This window comes from Rhopalosiphum maidis, chromosome 4, assembly GCF_003676215.2.
Source record: "Rhopalosiphum maidis isolate BTI-1 chromosome 4, ASM367621v3, whole genome shotgun sequence".
Taxonomy (NCBI): domain Eukaryota; kingdom Metazoa; phylum Arthropoda; class Insecta; order Hemiptera; family Aphididae; genus Rhopalosiphum; species Rhopalosiphum maidis.
The window spans coordinates 51,245,515-51,267,689 of NC_040880.1; the positions used below are offsets into that span (position 1 = coordinate 51,245,515).

General features: G+C 25.7%; 2 protein-coding genes across 2 annotated transcripts; one reads left to right on the top strand and one right to left on the bottom strand.

Moving 5' to 3' along the window:
- The first annotated feature begins 4,753 nt into the window (after nucleotides 1-4,753).
- On the top strand, nucleotides 4,754-10,749 carry LOC113556610 (calponin homology domain-containing protein DDB_G0272472-like). The gene is made up of 11 exons (XM_026961663.2): nucleotides 4,754-5,076; nucleotides 5,253-5,498; nucleotides 5,687-5,758; nucleotides 5,850-6,002; nucleotides 6,072-6,149; nucleotides 7,064-7,103; nucleotides 7,171-7,236; nucleotides 7,302-7,522; nucleotides 8,401-8,631; nucleotides 8,685-9,008; nucleotides 10,496-10,749. Exons 1-11 carry the CDS (start codon nucleotides 4,942-4,944, stop codon nucleotides 10,631-10,633), a joined length of 1,704 nt encoding a protein of 567 aa, XP_026817464.1. The 5' UTR covers nucleotides 4,754-4,941; the 3' UTR covers nucleotides 10,634-10,749.
- Nucleotides 10,750-10,962: 213 nt separating this feature from the next.
- On the bottom strand, nucleotides 10,963-19,883 carry LOC113558193 (PHD finger protein 7-like). Its single transcript, XM_026963695.1, has 11 exons — nucleotides 19,394-19,883; nucleotides 18,975-19,150; nucleotides 18,807-18,908; nucleotides 18,245-18,369; nucleotides 17,898-18,176; nucleotides 17,121-17,264; nucleotides 14,285-14,400; nucleotides 12,886-13,091; nucleotides 12,337-12,520; nucleotides 11,184-11,240; nucleotides 10,963-10,994 (listed from the first exon to the last, which is right to left on the bottom strand). Exons 1-11 carry the CDS (start codon nucleotides 19,413-19,415, stop codon nucleotides 10,963-10,965), a joined length of 1,443 nt encoding a protein of 480 aa, XP_026819496.1. The 5' UTR covers nucleotides 19,416-19,883.
- Nucleotides 19,884-22,175: the final 2,292 nt, after the last annotated feature.

Consider the following 22,175-nt stretch of genomic DNA (forward strand, 5'->3'; position numbering starts at 1 on the left):
CAAAGCTTTTGTATGCTTTGGTGCGTGGTGGGTGTTTGGTGGTCATGAAAATGATATTTTTATTACACGCTTATTTTTATTTAGAACTTACTATAACTAATATATTTTTATTTCATTAATTTAACCTCCATTTTTTTAAAAGTTTATATTATTTATTATTTAATATGAAATTACTTTTTTAAATAAAATATCTAAAAAAATTATATTTTCATAAATTTAATAAATAATAGATGTATATGTTTGATCATCTGAGCTAATCAAAATTGCTATTAAAATAATAATAAAAATAATTAATAAATATAATAGATAGCTAAATCTATATAAAATATAAATAATAATTAATAAAAATGGATAAAAATTCCGCAATAAAAATGATACATTTAGTAAAAAACATTTGATCTCTGATTAAAATTAAAAATTAGATATTATTTTAAATTAAATAATGTAATATAAAATTATTAAATTGTAAACTTAAAATAAAATAGGGGAAAATGTCCGCAATTCACAAATTGTATACTATTCCCAGGGGTCAAGGTAAAAAATATGCTAGATCCGGCCCTGCGAACAAACCCACCGAAAATTAATTCACCTTAAGAAAATAATTTGCCACCTTCAAAATTTGAGCTGTCTTTATGACTTAGTCAGTACTGCATCAGTGGCGGTAAATTGTGTCAGGCTATACATTTTACTGCCACTGCCACCGCAGAGACCTACTATGAATATGATAACAAACACGATAAGTCATGACATAATTTTAGTTATTACTGTTATTAGTTATAATATTATACATACGTGTATCGGGTATGCTATATAATTATAAGTACAAATATACAATGAGAATTTTAATTAATAAACAACATTTTTTCGGAAAATGTTTGTATAGCATTATATTTTTTAAATCATTTGACATTTTAGATAAAAGAAAATATAATTAGTGATCAAACTAATTACTTTGTAATTTGTGTGATGTAGTATGCGTACGTAGAAGTATAAATAATAACAATATGCAAATAATTGTAGTCACAAAGATGCCGTGTATTTATATACACGCTCGTCACCAGCTGAAAATGAATAATTTATTAAAAAATATACAGTCATAGACCATAGTACAATGACCTCATCGTCACAAGTAGAGACATGGGTACGGGTCATGTTATTATTATACAGAAAAGTACGTCATAGACCCCAGTACGACAGGGGTCGTAGTACATAATATTAATAGTATAGGTACATAGTGTATTATGACGATTTGACATTTAAATAGACAACACGTCAAAGTCGTCAATACTATAACAGCAATAAAATATAAACTAGTCAACGACGAGTAAAAAAATATAATGACCAATTTAAGAAATTTTAAATTATGATATTAATTGTTAAATACTATTGAGTATTGATACTTCGGTTTTTGTCTTCTTCGAGTGTGATGGACTAATTAAAGCCGAAAGAATGATTATAGCGAACATATTAAAATAACACAACGACGTCGATAAGATTGGTCTTTTGTTTGCGAATTCAGAATTATAAGCACAAATATAACTTGTTCTTACACGTGTCAACACGTCGACATTAGTTATTATATATATAAATTTCGAGGTCAACAGCGATAACTGAATAAGGTATGTGCTTTAGCCTATAGCCAATAAGTATAATACTATTATCATTAAAACATACGTCAAAAAATATGTGAATTAATTATTTTGTTATGTAAATCCAATCAAAATAACAAATTTAATATCAGTATGGTATCGATAGTGTAACTCAATACGTTCATACTTAAAACTTTAAATTGTATAATTATTAAATTATACACAAATTTAGTATATGTTTATTGTTTATAGTGTTCAATCAGTAGCGTAACTATGGGATGACAAGGCACGGCAATGCCCCCCGGGGTCCTTGACTCTTGTAAATACAATTTGTATTATAAAAAAGCGTTGACAAGAGGGTATTGCTCTGCTGTATAGTTTATAGTATAGATATAGATACCTACTTCCCGAGTAGGTCACTTTTTGAATGCAATGACAGGTATCATTGTATACGAAAAACGATTCTGAACGGAGATAATATGTCAGTCTAGGATAATTAGTAGGATTTATTATAATATTACCTATATTTAAATTGTAATATATTGTTATTTTACGTAATTTCGTAAAAAATTAAATTTCATACGCTCACAAAATGTTTTCTATATTTAAGCTGGAGTTCTTTTTTACAGTTATTTGAAGGAAAACTTATGGAAAACCTTGTATTGGGTTTTTTAACCTTAGGTATAAATCACAAAAATGTTACGAATTTTCAACTTCAAAATTTCTTGCTAATTTTTGCGATTTTGACATTTTTCGTAAACATTTGAACTTTAAATGCTTGTAAACAAAAATTGTGACTAAAAATTTTTGATTTTTTTTTTATACGATAAGTACAACTTATAAAAAAACTTGTATTAAATTTTAAAGAATTTTCGGAAAGCCAAATTTTTTTTCAGTTGTCTTCCAAAAGCTTTAAAAATCAAAATATTTTGAAAATTTATGTATAACGTTAATATAAACATTTTGTAAAATTTCAAGTATTTATAATGATTCATTTTTGAGTTACAGCGAAATAAAAAAATCGATTTTGTCAAAAACTGAGTATGCGTAAAAATTCCTGTTTTTTTGTTACTTTTTTAAGATTATGCCTAACGCTTTTGAAAACCACTGGACATTTTTTTGATCCTCCACCCCCAAATACAAACTAGATTAATTTTTCTTTTCAAAAAAGGAATGAAGTAAAAAATCAAAGCATTATTTCTACTCTAAAACATGATGACAGACACAAAAATAAAAAAAACATACATCATTGTAAAATCAATACATTCCTCACTCCGATCAGAATCTAAAATGATATACAAACATTAGAATTTAATTTTAAAATTCACGAGACAGGTACTGTTAGAAATTCTAACAGTACTTAGAAAAAATTTCAAAACTGCCAAAACATACCTATTAGAAAACAGACAAACGGACATTAAAGAACTGATAAAAACATTTTTCTGAGATGGAAGCTAGAAAAAAAAACTTTGAATAGCTACTTTGTAGTTTTGTACATATAACAAAAATAAACTATATTTATAATAAGTAATGACTGTTTTTTTTTTTTAATTTTGGTATTATAAATATACGGAGGGCAACACTTGATACTGCCCCGGGGACCCAAATTTATAGTTACACCACTGTGTTCAGTTATGCATAGGTGGATAACAATGTTATTTTTTTGTAGAATAAATGTTTAATAGTCAAACATACAAATTGCACAAAATATCCTACACAACAATACAACACAAAGTTACTCGCTTGGCTTTGGAACCTCAACAGTTATTCTTTTACGCAGTTAGAATAGTTAGAACAAACAACTAAGTATGCATGATTAATTATTAAAAAAAAAATTAATCATAATAGGCTTCCACCCTATAACATAAAGGTCGAAATCATAAAATAAATTTTGTATGATTGATTTATATTACATAAAAAAAATATATGTTATCGTTCACATAATTAACGAAATCATAATTATTTTAAATATCTAAAACAATATTAAATATATAATTTAATTAATTCTTAAAAATAGCCGTGTACATAGTAAAACTTGTTTTAGAATAATGAAATAAACTCAAAAACCCTTTTATATTATGTACCATATAATATTGTCAACGCCACTTCAATCACCCTCATCAATCATCATTATGGCATTATAAATTTATTCTTGAGAAATCAAATATATTAACCAATAATTCTTTCCACCTCTTCTCAGTGGCGTGGCAACTGGCAAGCGTATTTCTAACCAAAGTATTTAAACAATACAATTTGGAATTTTTATTATAGCACGTAGGTCATCAACAATTTAATATAAAAATACTATGGTAATAATTAATTATAAGTACATTTATCCACACAAATTTCGTTTGTACGCCACTGTCCACTGCCTCTCCCTGTCGGCTTTCACTAATTATATTGATGAACTTTCACTCTTTTTCACAAATGTAATAAACACTCTAATTTTCTCTATTAATCATAACCATTAATACACTTCTTTTATTGTCTAAAATCTAATGACATCTAATTTGAACAATATTACTTATCCGAAATTATTAAATCTCAAAAATGTGTTGAGTTCTGAAATATGTACAAATATTATTGGATATTTCCTTCTATGAAGATAACTTTTAGTTATAGTCTATTGCATCATGTACATAAACAGATTGAAAACCATTAAATTATTAGCAAGAACGAGAAAAAAATACATATTCTAAATAAATAAATAATTAATGGTCAGACGCTAATACACTATTAATATTTTTATAGTTATTTTCTCATAAATTTAATGAAAATGGTACGAAATATTTGTTGTTTGAGTATTTCTATGTTGTAATAAATTGTTTAAATTTGTTATCATGACTCATGATAAGTTTTCTTATAATAAATATTCGTCACTTATCTAATGTATAACGCAGCCCGAGCAGGCTATTGGCTGATATTTACTGTTATTAATATCTAAATATTTAACAATAACTTACCATAATAGGTACCTATTAAATTATAAACAATGTAACTATAATTATACTTATCATAAATTACAATCAAATTATATTTACTGTCGTTTTTAGGTTATAATTTAGTGACCGTGTTATAATACAATTATTAATATCACTTATCAATATTATTTGAAATTTTTTCTTTATCAAAAAACGGTTCAAGTTTTTGAGACGAGTTTAAAATAGTTAATACTAATTTTAAATATTTAACTGCTGTTTTAAACTTTTAGTGTCATGTACTTGCGTGACTCAGTTTATGTCTTATTGTTATTGATTTTATGTATTTAAGTTTAAAAATAAAACTATAATAGTTTTATTATTATTATTTTATTTATTCATTTGATTAATTAAAAAATTCAAAACGATTAATAATGGAATGTAATGTACGTGAAATAAGCAACGCCGTTATGATAGAATCATTGGATACTATAATTCAACAAGAAAGTAGGAAACTCGAGGTAGACAAAAATACTGGGTTGATAGCTAAGAAATCAAAAGTCATAAAGGTAATTTTCAAACCTTAATTTTGTATGAAAAAAAATAAACAAATAGTAAAATTATTCGTGATATATTTCATTACTTTTTTTTACTAATTTAAATATAATATGTTTACATGTCTTAGTTAATAAGTATTAATTATTAATTATTGTTTTAATTACTATTTAATTATTTTAAATTATAGGTACAACAACAATCATCAAAAGAAAATGAAAATATATTCGAACAAAATGTACCTCTCTTTAAAGATTTTAAAAATCATTCACCAAAACTGAATCATTCATGTGATAGAGTGAATGAAATTGAAAGGTTGGCGAACTTATTTACCAAATCCCCTAGTTTCTTTACAAAGGATAATAGTAACAATTGTATTGATGTCAAACATAACCAAATGTTAATGAAGGACACAATGCCTATAAAAACACACAATGTAAGTCCTTATTGCTATCATCAATATTGAAATATAGTATGATAAATGATTTTTAGGTCTTGCAAAAAAATAAGGGACTTATTTTGTATTAATTTGGTAATGTAAACGCATTTAACTGTAAGATGTTGTATTGGATACATTCTATATCTTAAAAATAAATGTGATTATTTATATTTTATTGATTTCAGGACGTTAATAAATATAAAGCTAAGCTAATAAATAGGGAAAATACCAACAATTTAATTTACCCAGGTATCAAGGTAATAATTATTATTTATAAATTATATATTATGTGAAACTAGTCTATATTTTTATTTTTAAAAATATTTTTAATATGCACAATTTTTTAAGGTGAAAAGAAATGTACGATTTGGAGAATATTCACCATTTAATCCAGCCAATCAAGTAGATTCACAACCTTTTTTAGGAGTTGGAGAATATGATAATAAGAAAAAAAAATTGTTAGAGTTACAAAGAAAGGAGTATATGGAACATTTATCAAAAGTAATAAACACATTTAACTCAATAATGGCTTATGCATATAAAATTAAATTTTTGATTAAATGCTTTTAGGTACAACAAGATAAGAGTACTTCAGATTTACCAAAATTAGCTGGTTATTCTTGTGAAGAAGCATTAAATACTGCCATGGTATACATTTTTTTTTTTGTAATATTGTGCAAGACAATTTTAGATATTATTAATTATTATTTATTATACTTAATTTTTATCCTAATAATATTTAATAAAAATTTATATGGACATTTTAATAACATTAAGTTTAAGTAAATTCTAATGTAGTTTTATAATTTATACTATATTTTATAAAACAATTTAATTTGTATTTTATATGTACATGTATGTACTAAGTTAAGAGACGTAGTACATGCATGTGCTGTCTTACACACGTACTACAGCAAATTATTGTTTACCAGTTTCATTGTGCTGTTAGTTTTGATATTAGAGTGAACTGACCTAATTAAATTTAAAGGTAAGATTATTATTCTTTTGAATAAGTTATGATCATTTCAAGATGTAAAGTTTCAAAAAGATCACAACTCAATTAAAAATAATATCAATAAAAGGCTATGTGGGGCCCTGGATAATAATTTTACCTTTAAATTTTATAATTGGTTAGTTCACTCTAAAATCAAAACTAACAGTACAATATTGAAACTGGCGAACAAAATTTTGCAATGTTGTACGTGTGTAAGATGGAGACAACACTCGTAATTACTACTTCCTCTTAAGAAACATACTCAGTAGCCAATTCACCTTCACTATATAGGCAGGCATTATGCATATGGGTGGTAAACTTGATGAGGGTAATATATATGATTTTCTAATAGCCAAAAAGTTGTCCCCTTTGAATATGTTCTGTAATAACTAATAACTTAAATATAATTTAAAAATAATTATAATGGTGTTACAAAATTAAAATGTTTTATTAAATCTATTATTAAATAAACAAATTGAAAACAAGTTATTAAATTTAAAAATTAATTTTATTGCTTTTTCATTAAAAAAATCAATTAACATAGTATTTATTTTAGCTTTTTTTTTAGGAAAACAAAAATAATTCTGACCAATTAGTTAACAAAGATGGTGAGTAAAATTCAATAATTTGACTTATAAATTCTTGTTAGTATCAAAAATTAATTTTTTTATTTAGTTATTAATCAGAAAGCCATGATACAACAACGAGCTCCATTTATAGATGGAGTCGAATCATGTTTGTGTAAGTTAAATTGTAAATTTATTAACTTTGCTTATTTTCATAAACACATTTAATATTATTTATAGCTGATGAAGAAAGGAAAAAAGAAACTAATAAATTAAAACAAGAACTCTATAGATTTGAATTAAGTAAACAAATAGAAGAGAAAAGAAGGTTGGAACAAGAACAAAAACGTAAAGAACAATTGGAAGATGAAGCCATTGAAAGAATGGCACGAGAACAGGAAGAAAAAATGAGGATTGAGTTTGAGAAAGAAAATGAGAAACGAATTTTGGCTCAACTTCAGGTATGGAATATACATATTTATATACATTTAGTTTATAATTATTATTCTTGAGACTTATGTTATACTTATTCAAGTAAGAACTTAACGCTTAAAGTATTTTGTAAAGAATTTTAGTTAGATCCCTAAAATTTAGTATACAAAATGTCAGTACAACTCTCACTAAAAATTTGGTTATCAGTAGGGCTGGGATTTATATGTAAAAAACCAAAATTATGTACATAAATATGTAATTAAAATGGTCAAAATATGTAGTATAAAATAAAAAATATGTAATAAAAAAATGTAAAATTGTGTTAACATATAAAATTATAATTAAATTCTTGATAATTTTTGAATAATATGCATATACAATTTATTGTTTTTAATTTTAATCAATCCAGTTTTAAAAATATAAAATATAAGATATTTTCACAACCACGTGAACGCAAGTATACTGACACTGTTAAAAATTGTTAAATATGTTTTATTTAATAATTGTTGAATATTAAGAAGTACAAATGTACAATCTAAGATTAGTAATTTATAGTTATTAAACAGAAACAAAAAAGATAAACTATAATCATGTTTAACTAATACTTTCATATACTTATTTCCTGTATACGTATGCATTATTCACTTATAATTTTTACGAGTACTCTAGTTATCAAAGTCTAAATGTATAATGCTACTAAACCACCCAAATTGTCGAAATTTATGAAATATGTAAAATAAAATATATCTTATTTTATTACAAATCACGTGAAATGAATTTATCATTTGCAATTCTTAATTTATTACGTTTTAATAAAAATATGTATTTACGTACAAATCCTAGCTCTAATTATCAGTATATAGTATTAATTTTTAAAATAATATTAATTGTAATAATGTACGTTTAGAAACAACTTCAACAAGAAAAGTTAAAAAATGAAATAATGCAAAAACAAAAGGACTTGGAATCAAATTCATGGAACATACCATCCGAAACTGTTTCTCGACAATTATCAAAACATGCACCTAGTAACCATGAATCATTTGACGACAATGATACAGAAGAATTTCATTGTCCTTCTCAGAATACTTTTGACAATGTACCCTTACCAACTACACGTGTTCGAGCTCCGAGAAAAGTATCTCAACCCTTTAATATCCACAATTTATGTTTTAATAATTATGATTTTAGATAGTTTATGATGAAGATGACAAACTTGTAAACAGAAAAACTTTAAGGGACGTTTCATGCAACACAGATGTATTTAAAAATCCATGTATGAACCAGAATATTTCTCCTCCAGTAATGAGTCAAAAGATGGAAAAAGCTCATGTGACTTTTGCAAGAGATTCTTCTCCAAATAGAACAGAGTATAATCCTGCAGCTTTACTACCAGTAACAAAATCTGTGATTATTGATTCACCATTTACACTTGCATTGGCTGGATTAAATGATAGTGAAGATGATGGAGCTTGTGAAACTATTGAGCCTACTGAAGGAGCATATAGAAATCAGGTATATTATAATTTCTTGTTTATTTAATTTCAAATTGTTAAACTAATTTATTAATTATTATTTAAGTGTATTAAAAATAGTTTATTTATGATCTAATAAACTCAAGCAGATTGAAAATATCATAATTTGATTTGCAATTGTATATTTTTGGATTGTTATCAATAATAACCTTTACAAATTATAATACTTCCAATCTAATGACAACAATTTATTTTACATATGATTTCTGTTTATTAATAATTATTGCATATTTTTGATTATTTCAACAAAATTTAACATTTATAGCATGGTGAAATGAAATTATTTCAAAACCTAATTAAGATATAAAATAAGATAATTGTCTAGTTGAAAATTCTAAAATATATTTATATTTTTTTTTACTACAAACTTGTTTTTTGGTAAGTAATATAAGTTTAATTGTTTTTGTTCAAAATCTTGTCAAGCAGTTCCACTAAAAAAAAATATTTATTTTGCATTGGGTTCAAAGTTAATCTAATTAAATTAAATTTATTTTAAATTATTTTCATATTTATTAAATAAATAATATTATAGGGTACATTTATTTTTTACTATTTTAAATAGTATGTGGGGCATATTGTGATCTTTTCAAGTGTATTAAATTAGTATTTATGAGTTTGAGTTATGATTCTGTATATCTTTTTAATGAGTAAAATTATATGTACAGGTCAATTCTCAATGGTATTATCACCGTAAATACTAAATAATGTAAGTCATAAAACTAAGTGGTTAATGTAGTAATTATTCAACATTTTGAAAATTAAAGTTTTGGTTTCTCATCAAATTTTAACCATTGTACATAAATCATTTTATTCATCAACTCAGCTTTCATAATGTTAATTGACTATTCAAATATTTTTTAATTTAATTACAGAGTAAGATTCTAAGTATCAAGCTCTAGAAAAAGAAAGCAAATATATTTATTTAAGCATAAAATAAATAGTTGTGGATTTTTTGTGATTTCAAGGTTTCATTTAATTTAGATTTGTTATTTGTTATGTACATGAAATTGCAAAAAAGTATTTTATACACACTCTACTCTGTCCCGGTCAATAACTACACTAAAATAGTTATCAAATTTTAATATTATAATATTAATCTATCATACATCTGTGATATTGTGAGTTACACAAACCATAGATAATAAATAAATGGATAGGACAAGCATATGTTAAATATATTTGAGGTTGCGTGCCTGGAGGGTATGTCAATTGAGACCTCTTTTATAATGATAGTCGATACTCGATATAGGTATACTTATTTGGCCTTAATTGTTCCCCTTCATGACCACTGATGATAAAACCATTATGGCCTATCAATATCTTTATTATCTATGCCACAAACAAATGCATCCCAATAATACTTTAATTATACATAGTTATTATTAGTATATTTAATCATAACAACAACCTTTTGTTTTATAAAATCTTAATATTTGTCAATTTAATTTTATATTGTTATCTTTTTAGGTATCGAGAAATGCAAAATTAGGAAATAATCACAATCTGCCGACTGATAAACATTTATTATCAAACTTAGGGAATATAAGGAAACAACTAGATATAGAACATCAAAAATTAAGACAACAAGTCCGAAGATCCCAATAAATTGATTTGTTTATGATTGTAACTATAATTAAGCAAAGAATTATATTTTATGTTAAAAAGAAAGAAGAAGTATTCATTCACAAAATATATATTAATATAATTATGGTACATACTTATTCTATTTTTTTTTTTTTTTTTATGACATAAACTTGAATACTTAATAAATATAATTAAAATTTTAATAGTTTGGACAAAAACTTGGTCACAAAAGTATTCAATAAAAAAAAAAATAAAAAAAAAATACAAACATAAGAAACAATATTATAACATATTACTTTAGTTACATTTGAATAGTTATGGGCAGTGTTTTAGTTTTTATTTAACTTTTATCAGTAACTCATTGCGATAAGTTGGATAGAAACTATTAGCAGTGTTAAATTAGTAAGTATCTTATATAATATACATAGCAGAAAATAATATGAAGGAAAAAACAATTTATCAGTCTCAAATTGTATAATTTGCTCCATGGTAAGTATCATGTATAAAAGTATACAATCAGAACACTATAAAATATTCACCTGGTAGTCTAATTATTAATTTATATATCATGTATTATTATTTGTATTATTATTTTCACCATCATCATCATCTGAAGTTAAATCAATACCTGTAAAAATCACAAAATAAATAAATATTTTAACTATTTAAATAATAATAGTAATAAAAAAATTAATATTATAAATTTATAATACTCTAGGCAAACTATGGTCTTATATTCTAGTATTTTATTTATACAGAGAAAAATCTGACTTAACAGACAAAATGACTAAGTTCCTACAAAAATATATGTATTCCAATGTATTTCGACTTATCTAAAACAAAATCTTTGTATTAAAGACACTAATGTTTACCCCTTACCCCTGATGATTTCATAACGGACAAAAATCTTAGTTCAAATCCAAATGTAATATCACATGTATATACAACAACACTACAAACTATGAAAGAGCGTCAATACAGAGCACAATTAAGTATACGTAAAAACACAAATTACGACCAATTACGATAACATTAACTGCCAGTATCTATTGAATTTATAAAGTTGAGAAACTATTTAACAGAAATGAATTGCAATACCTATAAAAGATAACCAAAAGTAATTCTAATGTTTTTATTTAAGTTCTTATCAGTTCACAGTCAGAGTTGTATTTATTTTTCTTAGAAATGACACCCTCTATACAGCATATGGAAATCTTTCAATTTAAAATAAAAGGTGGACATTATTTGTTGTAAGGACTCTATCGGCTTGTCTATTCGTATACTTGCTAATGAAATTAAATTTATAATGTAGATGTATAATATAATAATATGTACAGAAAAAAACATTTTTCGTTAAACAGATGTTTCTAATTTTACTTTTAAAATACTGAAACTAGTTTACAACAGACAATTATTTTGATCCCATGACTTTTCGTTATACACATGTTTCACTGTATAAAGAAAAAATGTCTAAATTGTCTTGTATAAGAGTAATTTTAGGTAGTAGGTTTCTGTGCATGGCCAAAGTGTACCAACTATAACTGTATTAATTAACCATCTAGCTTGCATTTTACTAAGACCAATGGTAAAGCAATTTTCAGGCTGTTTTGATTGAATTGGATAAAAATTGATTTTCACCTGATGTAACTTTTAAATGAGATAAAGTATAGTATTGTAAAATTAAAATAATTTGTTTTAATTATTTAATTATTTTTATTACTTACTTCCTGCTAAAACGTATGTCAAAGTCTTTGGCTGGTTTCCAGAAAGAGCAAATCTACGGCTAATGCGATTTCTAGTTGTACCTGTACTTATGGATGTATAGCTAGATATTACTGGCATCCGAATTTGAGGTGCTTGAGTTACTTGCATATGCGGTATTTTTGGTGGTTCAATAAAAGTCATACACTATAAAAGTAATTATACATTTATATTATTTTAATGGTTAACGGAATAGTTATAAAAGAGTGATTATTTAAGCAATGTTCAATATTATATTTCAGTCGTTAGAAAAAATTTAAATAAGAAAAATATATAATTTACTATTAACAAATAACAATTGTTTGTATTTTTAAGCAATTAATGCATTATATTCAAGAAACTACTGTTAACAGTTATAACGGTTATAAGTACAAACTACACTTTATTAACAATGATTATTGAACCTTTAAAGGTTACTTAAACATTTAAAATAAATTATTGAACAAATGTCAAATAGTAAAATGAAACGTGATTATTTCAATTACACCAGAAAATATTTTAAATGTTATTACCTGTACACTGCTATCATTACTATCATCTGAAATAACTATTGGATCATCTACTGATAGTGGCCGAGATGCATTACGCAGTAATTCCATATTTCGTCGCTGCATTTCTCTGTCTTGAGACATTCTTTCTTCAAACATAATTGAAATACCACTACAATTTCCAACGTCAGGTAATTCTAATCGTCTTTTCTTGACTTTATTTGTATTATCTGAAATTCATTCAATATTAAAAAAATTTTTTAAGTAATACTAGGTAAAATATTAGTTATCAGGGAACAATATTTTCTACGCACACATAAAAATCAAAATATAGTAAATTAATGATAATAATGAGCTATATTATGTACATAAACTAACAGATAATGTATATTGTAGTTAATTATTATCAAAAATTAGGTGGTTAATTTCAAAAACAGTGAAAGAATTAAACTGTGTTAATAAGAACCCACATAAAAAAGGAGTGGTACATACTACTAAGGATTCCTATCAGACATAAATTTATAGTTTATATTAGCACTTTAAATTATCCAACAGAATTTTTAAAAAAACAAAAAATAATTTCAACTTCAAGTAAGTCCATACCATTCAAATATTTAATCGTAGGTTTTTCAATTATTACTGGCACAATATTATTATTAATATTACAATATACAAAGGACTATTATAATAGCTATAACTAAGTTTAGTAAAAAAATCATATAATTACTTTATAGTCAGTTTATACGCACCTAATATTATTTTAAAATTAACAGCTACATATATTAAGATTTAATAGGTATTATACTTTGTTAAAAATCTTAATAAGCAAATAAAATGGTTATTTAATAAAAAAAATATATAAATTTGCATGGATCTTTTATGAACTTTGAAAAATTTAGAATGTAGAATATTTATATATGATATAAATATTAGATCAAACAAATTTACCATAGCAGTTTACTGCATAATAACTATAATAAAAAATAAAATTATAAATTTGTTCTATGGAAGGTGTTGTTTTAGGGGGACTCCAAAAAAATTTAATTCTTGGTTAGGAGGCTAGAAATATAAACAATGGGGAAAATGTCCAAACATTAAATGATTTATATACTAGTATATTATTTAAACATTTTTAGTGATTTAAAATCATTAAAATATTAAATTAAATTGTAATTAATGACTACAATACTTATTAGTTATTATCTCAAATATACAAATTCTTATCAGCTCATTAAATTCTGTAAACTAAGGGATAAAATAATTTAAGTAGGTCTGCACGACAAAACTTACTTAATTCAATAAAATCATCTACAGACAATAATTTTAAAGCCATATTCAATTTTGGTTTTTATAGATTTTTTTAAGGCTTAATAAAGCATAAGTATAGAATGTAATAAATTAATTCTAAAATAATAAACCATACCTGTAACGGCTTGACATGCTGAACAGTACCATACTTGATCACATTTAAGAGAACTGCATAATTTATGTGTTCCATTTGAACCACATGTATGGCATAATATTATTTCCCACGATCCACTGTTTGAAAAATAAAAAAGTGTTAATGTTAATTGAATTATTGTGTTCATATTTATTTAAATTGTATAAATACTATTTATTCTATTTTAAAATTAAGTTCATTACTACTAGAATAAAAAGTTTGTTAAGTCCTACAAGTCCTAGTACCTGAAATTATTTAATTAAAAAATGTTATTGAGAAATATTTTATAAAATAAATGATTTTTAATGTTTTTTAGGGTATATAATAACCCATTATGTAATAGCTATTTGAAATTTAGTTTTTTGCTATTAACATATTTATATATTAGCTTATATAATTAACATTTTTTATCAAAAAAGATTTCTTCCAAATAAAATGAATTTAATTCTACAATCAAGGATTAAACATAAATATTCAAGAAAAAAACAATTAGTTATATAATTTTGACATTCCATTAAATAATATCTATTTTACGGTCTTTTATGAACTGTTGGAAGTTATAACTTATATAACACAAATCATCTACTATTGTATTTAAAAAATTATCATAATGCACTTATTTATCTATTTTATATGTGCACGGCAAACATTTCTGAGTATTGAAGTGTCTTTAAATTATTTTTTCTCGTAACAAACACCCTATCATATTTAATTATTAATAATATTTACTATAAATAGAAAACTACTAAATATAGGTGCCAGGAATATTACTTGTTTAAATGATCTATTATTCTTCAGGTATCTCACTAACTAAAACTTATAACAAACCAATGTGAATGCTAGGATTTATTTGTAGAAATTCTCAAGAGTTTAATAATCCTACTTATTAGATAATATTGTATGTCCAATTTTGGAATATTGATCGGTAATATAAAATTCTTATCAATCGTAGCTAGAGCTTAATTTAGGGAGTGAGGCTATTTAAAAAAAGGTAATACACCACAAAATATTGTGAGGAATTCAACTTTTTCCAATTATTATTTAAATACCTATATAAGCTATAACCGTAATACTAAAACATCACTAATAAAAAATTCTAAGAGGAGCAATACACCCATCCCACCTCAGCAGTGATATAAACAGAAATTGTCATTGGGAGGGAGGGGATATATATTCCCCCCAAAAATTGCTATTTTTGTAAAAAAAATAAAATTGATAACGTAAAGTATACATAAAGAAAAAAAAAAGGTCATGGAGGATCTATCCCTCATATCCACCCATGTCACCTCATGTTATTATCAGGGTTCGGATTTTATAGCATTTGCTACATATTATTAAATATAGATAAAAATAGCAAAGTTGGCTATAAATTTGTTTTATGAACCAGGGATTCTGAATATGAATTTTATTTTGCTATTTTTTGCATATTTGAAGTATTTTATATTTTAAGTGCTATTTTTTGCTAATATTATTCATAATGTAATGCTTTATTTTGTATTTTTCATAAATCTCATTTATATTGAATGAAACATTTAAAATATAATAGTATTCATTTATGTAAATCCACAAGAAAAATTCACACATCTTCATTTCATATTAATAATTTATAAATAATACGATATTTGACATGTTATAATTTTATGCGGCATATTGGCGAGTAAGCATAGGTATATCAGTACATGTAAGAATTTTGAAACTGTAACAGAAGATAGTCTTAATTTTTTTTATAGATGTATAATTTCATACAATTATTTAATAAATATAATACAATTTTGATTTAAATGTTTTGCTATTTTTATTGTTTTTAGGGCATATTTAGAGATTTTTTTGGTAATATTATAGCACATATTTCAGTATTTTTGGTGTTATAAAATCCAAACCCTGCTGATTATTTTTCTAATTCAAAATCAGTTATAGACCATTTAATTCAGAAGAAAATATTAAGATTTATGGTTTATTTAATCTTGTTAATAATAAAATGGAGAGCTCAATTTTAATTTTAGAAACAATTAATCTTCTTTTATTACACTTCATCGTCAAAATCACAGCCCTTTTAGGCTTTTAAACAAAATGCAAATTAACTAAAAAAATTGAGTTCTTATATTTTAATATAAATTAACTAACACTAATTATGTTCTAATTAATTTTAGGAATTGTCTTACTTCTACTAATTGTATTAGTATATATTAGTTATTGTGTTAGCTTAATGTAATATTCTTCAGAAATGTACTAAGGAATTACTAAAACTACACAAGATATTTTTGAGCATAGTTGTAATAAAAATTTTTCAAACAAAATATTTTTGCTAACACAAAATTACAAACATACTACTAACTTTAATATTAATAAAAATAATAATTTAACATATTTTACATTACAATACTAGATTATTATTTTTTTACTTCCTTACTTTTAATAATTTTATTTTTGTTTGATACTTTAAGATAATCATGTTCGAATTTTGTTTTTTAATAATTGTGTGCTTCTTTGGACATAACTATTAGTAACCTGAATCTCAAGGATCCTAAATATAAGGGTGGCATATTATAATAATTGATATACAAGTACAGTTTTTCTGTAGTGTATAACTATTAATTTACATTATATTTTTAATTTGATACAACAAACGTTAAAAAAATTATTTTGAATTTAAATTTTCATATATATGCCAATTTCACAAACATTTCGCATAGGTACTGATTGAAATATTTATATTTACTATATTCACAACTGCCTCTTATTGTAAGTTTTGATGGCTATTCTTAATTTATTAAGATTAGAGAGACTAAATTTTTATTATTAAAAACAAAATACTTACGATTCGTGTTGAAATTTGCGTTTATCTTGATGAGGACACAAACAAGTTTCTGCATTGCACGTACTATGCCTTTCTAAGAGCTCTGCAAAAGCATTGGGTACAGTTTCCCAAGAGGCGTCCCTGTGATTTAATTTTTTCAGGTAACTGTATATAGTATAAAAATTATTTAAAGCGTATCATGGTACGCAAATTCATATTATACATAAATGTCCATATCTTATTAGTTATCTAGACTCAATAGCATAGAAAAGATATGGAAAACTGTGACAGCGCCAGAGCGCATGTTATTTAAGGGCAATAAATTGTGTTTCTAATTGGTATTTTTAATTTTGATTATTCTTCAAAACAACATTTTTAATAATATAATTTGAAATGTATGATTTTGTTTATTTGCATATACTACATATGAATTTAATGCTGAAATTTTGAAAATATCAGACCAAAGGAAAATTAAAAATTGTTCCATAAGTAATTATTTTAATCTTGTGCATCAACTCAAAGTGAATTTAACATATTTTTAGACAAGTTCAATGAAAGCTAAATTTTGACTGTAATGTGTGTATGAGAGATATATGACCATCGAGCTTATTGTCCGATCTGCTTGTCTATACAATAAACATAGTATTATGTATTTATATTATATTAATGCCACACAAATTTCTAGAAAAACAATCATTCTTTATGAATTCAAACTTTGCTATGAAATGGGATGTTTTTTAAACAATGTTGCTTTTTTAAATATATTTAATTACAATAAATAAATTAAATTAAATTTACCTTGATGGTATATATATTCCAAGAGTTAACATTCTGCATTTGAAATTTTCAACATTATTGCATAATGGACATTTAAAAAAGTATCCTGCACTTAATGCCAGATCTTGAATACATCCTCGGTGAAACCAAGCATTACGTTTACAACATGGTGCCCAAATTGAATTGGGTAAAGGAGATGGTATAACATCATCTTTACAAATAGCACATTGTATGGGGGCAGAATTTTGTAACTCTGATAAATCTATAGTTTGTGTAATACGATGCTGTTGGCAAAACGATCTAAAGGTATTTGGTCCAATGAATATGATATTTGAAATTGGTTTACAAATATAAAATAAACTATATACTTAAATGACTGAAAATATTGATGCATAGACCCATTTCTCAATCCGCAAGGAAGATGAAACACTTTTCGACATTTTACTCCACAACATGATATAGTTGCACCCTTTTTCTTACAGTAAACACATGTCTAAAACCATAAATAAAGTAACTACATTATTACTACATTTATATGCAGCAGTTAATGCGCATTGATTTAGACTGAGTTAGGTGCATATAAACACATTTTTAATTTGCATTAATTATTTAATTTGATTCGTCAAATCGAATTAACCCTTACTCTGGGATTAAGAAATGCATGGAAACGCTTTAACACAAATTAATATTTTAGCAGGAATTTTAAAATGTCAAATTATAATTATTTTGGTCATGGAATCCAAAATATAAAGCACATAGACTAAAAATATTTGCATTAACTTTAAATTTTTTTCAACATCTAATTTTTATATTTTAGGTACATAATGCATATAAACCCGCTCTCTAATGCAAATTGAGTTAATTTGCATTAACTGCTATATATAAATGTAGTATATAAAGTAATTACATGTTGCATACTATAAAACATACTTCTCTAGATCCTCGGGTTAGTTCAGCTTTAATATCTTTTAATAAAAATCCCCAAATCCCTTCCTTGTCAGCACCGTTTTGAACGGCTCTTGATGATAATAACTGAAAACAAGTATAATATATTTCTATTCTACTAATAATATATTAATATTTAAGAAATCCATTTACAATACAAAAGTAATGAACAATAACATCATTAAGCTGATAGAGCAGGCCATATAATTTTTCACTGATTTCTTTTTGGCCACAAAACATACACGCTTTATTATGACTAACGCTCAGCTCTACTAACACATTTTTGGGAATGGGTTGACGAGCCGTTGGTCTACGTGCCACTCCGTTACCTGTAGAAAAATATACTTCATTAACTTGCTATTTTAAAAATAAATAATAGCTATAACAGTAAATTAAAATTTTCAAGTATCTAATTATGTTAAATTTAATTATGGTGATTAATCCGTAAAAAATTATAATTTTTTGTTCATTATCTAGCAAACGTAAAATGTACATTGCTGTACATGAACATCCAAAATTCGAGGATACTGAAAATAAAAACCCGGGAAAAAGGGAAGCTAGTAGTTACTCACTTCTTCTAGTCGTTGGCGCCATAAGCGGTTGATAAATATTTGAGCAGTCCTCCTGGTTCCCTATTCGTCACCACATCCAGCGACCCAGATCGCCAAGAACAGTGATTATGACGACGAATATCTTTGGCTGCTTTTACAGTAGTTGATTTTGAATTAAAATTACTAAATTACTCCGCCACTGGCAAATGGCTAACGGATGAAGCGACGTTAAATAATTTAATGATAATGAACGACGTACCGTGACCACCGCTTTGTGGCGGGCACTCGGCACTGACTTGTGAGATGCGCTTAAAAAGGTTGATGCCGTGGAGTATGTACGAAAAGCGATCCCGTCTCATGAACCGGACCAGTAACGGTGGGATACACAGGACAGGACGGCAGGACGCCGAAAAACGAATATTGTACTGTTGTACTGTTATGAGATTTCGGCGAATTACTATTTAGCCGTTTAGAGCTATCGGTATTCAATCAGGATGCTTCTCACGGCTAACCGTAGAATACCGTGGTCGAGGGGGGTGGGCGGCTTTTGAACAATTGGTGGCGGGGCGGGGTTTTAGCTCTACAGTGTTGCCAAATGTGGTATGCGAACCGGTCCTATTACAGCTGATGCATCATGCACCTCCCTAGACAGTTTTGATGGGACGTTAAGGAGCAATATTTTGATTCAGACTATACACAAGCCCGAGTGACCCAGTATGTTATTCTTTTTATGTTTTAGTTACAATTAGAAATAGGATGTTGATGACATAAAAAGTTACAAAAATAACAAAAAAAAAAATTGTTTGATGCCCCTAAACAATATAAAAATGTTCGTAAACAAAATGTATTAAACATTTAAATTTTAAATTTAGTTTACAGTAAAAAAATATCTGAAATGAATAAAAATAAATTATAATAATTTTAGTTTTCATTTTTGGTCTGGAGGGAAATTTAAAAATAAATGAAACAATGATTAAAACGAATTTCTTTGATATCTAAAATTGGAGAAAAATCCCCACGTTGTACGATTACTACTAAAAATAACCTATAATATGAAAAAATGACCTAAAGATAGATAAAAATAAATGCAAAATAAAATTATTATATTCTAAATCAAGGGAACGTGAAACGAATTTTTAGGTAAGATGGCATATTATAGTATAGGATGATAATCATAGGCGCCGCCAGGAATTTTATCAGGGGGGTGCATCGTGCAAGTAGGTATACGCTAATTTCTAAATAATACTTATATACGTAATAATAATAACAATAGTTAAATACGTAAAAATATTTTTTCAAATTGTATGACAATACAAAGTTATTCTAGTTTTTTTTCAACGGCTACAATATAACGCGGGCTAGTGACTATGATTAGAAAACTCGATAATGAAAATAGTAGCCTTTATCCTACATGACAACTCGTATGCGATAAAAGTGACCAATTTATATATTAAATATACACGTGACAACTGACATGTCCTAATGTCCTATACATTGACAATATATGATAGAAAATCGTTGAAAAAATCAAAAAAAAAAATCACTTTCAAATTTTATAATTGAACGTGTTTTAACATGACATACACTTCTATAGCACTCTGCTACATAAGTCAATCAATAAAAATAAACAAATGCTCTTGTCCCGAGCCCTGGTGATGACCGATTGTCCGGATTGTGTATGAATGAGTGTACATAAAAAGAGGCTAGAAGAGGATACCAAATTCACTGAAAATTCAATTGAAGAATTTGAAAAAAAACCTAGGCGTTTACAATTACTATTTAAAAAATAAGTATTATAATGCATAATATAAGTAATATTATAAATAGATATTTATGTAAAATAAGTATAATACTAATTAATAGAAATAATGTAGATAATTACATTGGCGGAAATCGGGGGGGCTTAAGGGGACTTAGCCCTCCCCAAATCCCACCAAGCCCCCTCAAATATTCTTGTAAACATAAAAATGTTGTAGTTTCATTTTTATAGTTAGATAGTTATAAGTTATAACTATCGTTATAAGTATGTTATACTAATTATAAGTTAGATTTACATTGGCTAGGAGAAGTGCTGTGAAGATTTTCAGAACTTTATCTTCAATCGTTGATTTACTACAAAGCTATAAAGCTGAAAAACATAAAAAAACTCCCAATAAAATGTGTTTTAATTTAATTTTTTTTTTTGAAGTTCTGTAGTGAATTAATTATAAAATATAAAGATCTGAAAATCTTCACTGCACTTCTCCTAGCCAATGTGAATCTAACAAGATCCCAAACAGCGAATTTCGCTCTCCAATTTTAGAGATCTATCTCACTAAATGAAAATGAAAATAAAATCCATTATACATACATATTGCATACAATTAATACATTTCTAACGGCTTTGATTTATGAGAAAAATCGTAGCCCCCCAACTTTTTCAATGGATTTCCGCCTATGGATAATTATGTAAAATAAAATAGTTTCAATGCCATTAGATTTTTTTAATTTAATTTATTTTTTGTAAACCCAAGGGGGTGTAAGGCGGTGCACTTGCACCCCTCTCGCGGCGCCCATGATTCATACTGATCATAGGAAAAAAATGCAAAAATCATCAACATCATATCTCTAGTTATAATATAGTAATACAATTAATGGCTTAGTTCTAAAAGTAGAAGGTAAAATGAACATTGATATTTGACACCTATTTTTATTTTATTTTTTATAGCTATACAAGTTACAAACTAAAATAGCTTAAAAAATTCAAAATAGAAAAATAGAAAATATATAAATAATAAATATATTATATGATAAAGCCAAATTT

Excerpts from the sequence above, each read along its gene's own strand:
- LOC113558193 (XM_026963695.1), bottom strand. The coding sequence starts at position 19,415 with ATGGCGCCAACGACTAGAAGAA. Across the intron at positions 17,265-17,897 it reads GGAATATATATACCATCAAG|TTACCTGAAAAAATTAAATC; the intron begins GTAAATTTAATT and ends TACTATATACAG. Across the intron at positions 11,241-12,336 it reads GACATACGTTTTAGCAGGAA|GTATTGATTTAACTTCAGAT; the intron begins GTAAGTAATAAA and ends TGATTTTTACAG.
- LOC113556610 (XM_026961663.2), top strand. The coding sequence starts at position 4,942 with ATGGAATGTAATGTACGTGAAATAAGCAACGCCGTTATGATAGAATCA. Across the intron at positions 5,759-5,849 it reads TAATTTACCCAGGTATCAAG|GTGAAAAGAAATGTACGATT; the intron begins GTAATAATTATT and ends CAATTTTTTAAG. Across the intron at positions 7,523-8,400 it reads GAATTTTGGCTCAACTTCAG|AAACAACTTCAACAAGAAAA; the intron begins GTATGGAATATA and ends ATGTACGTTTAG.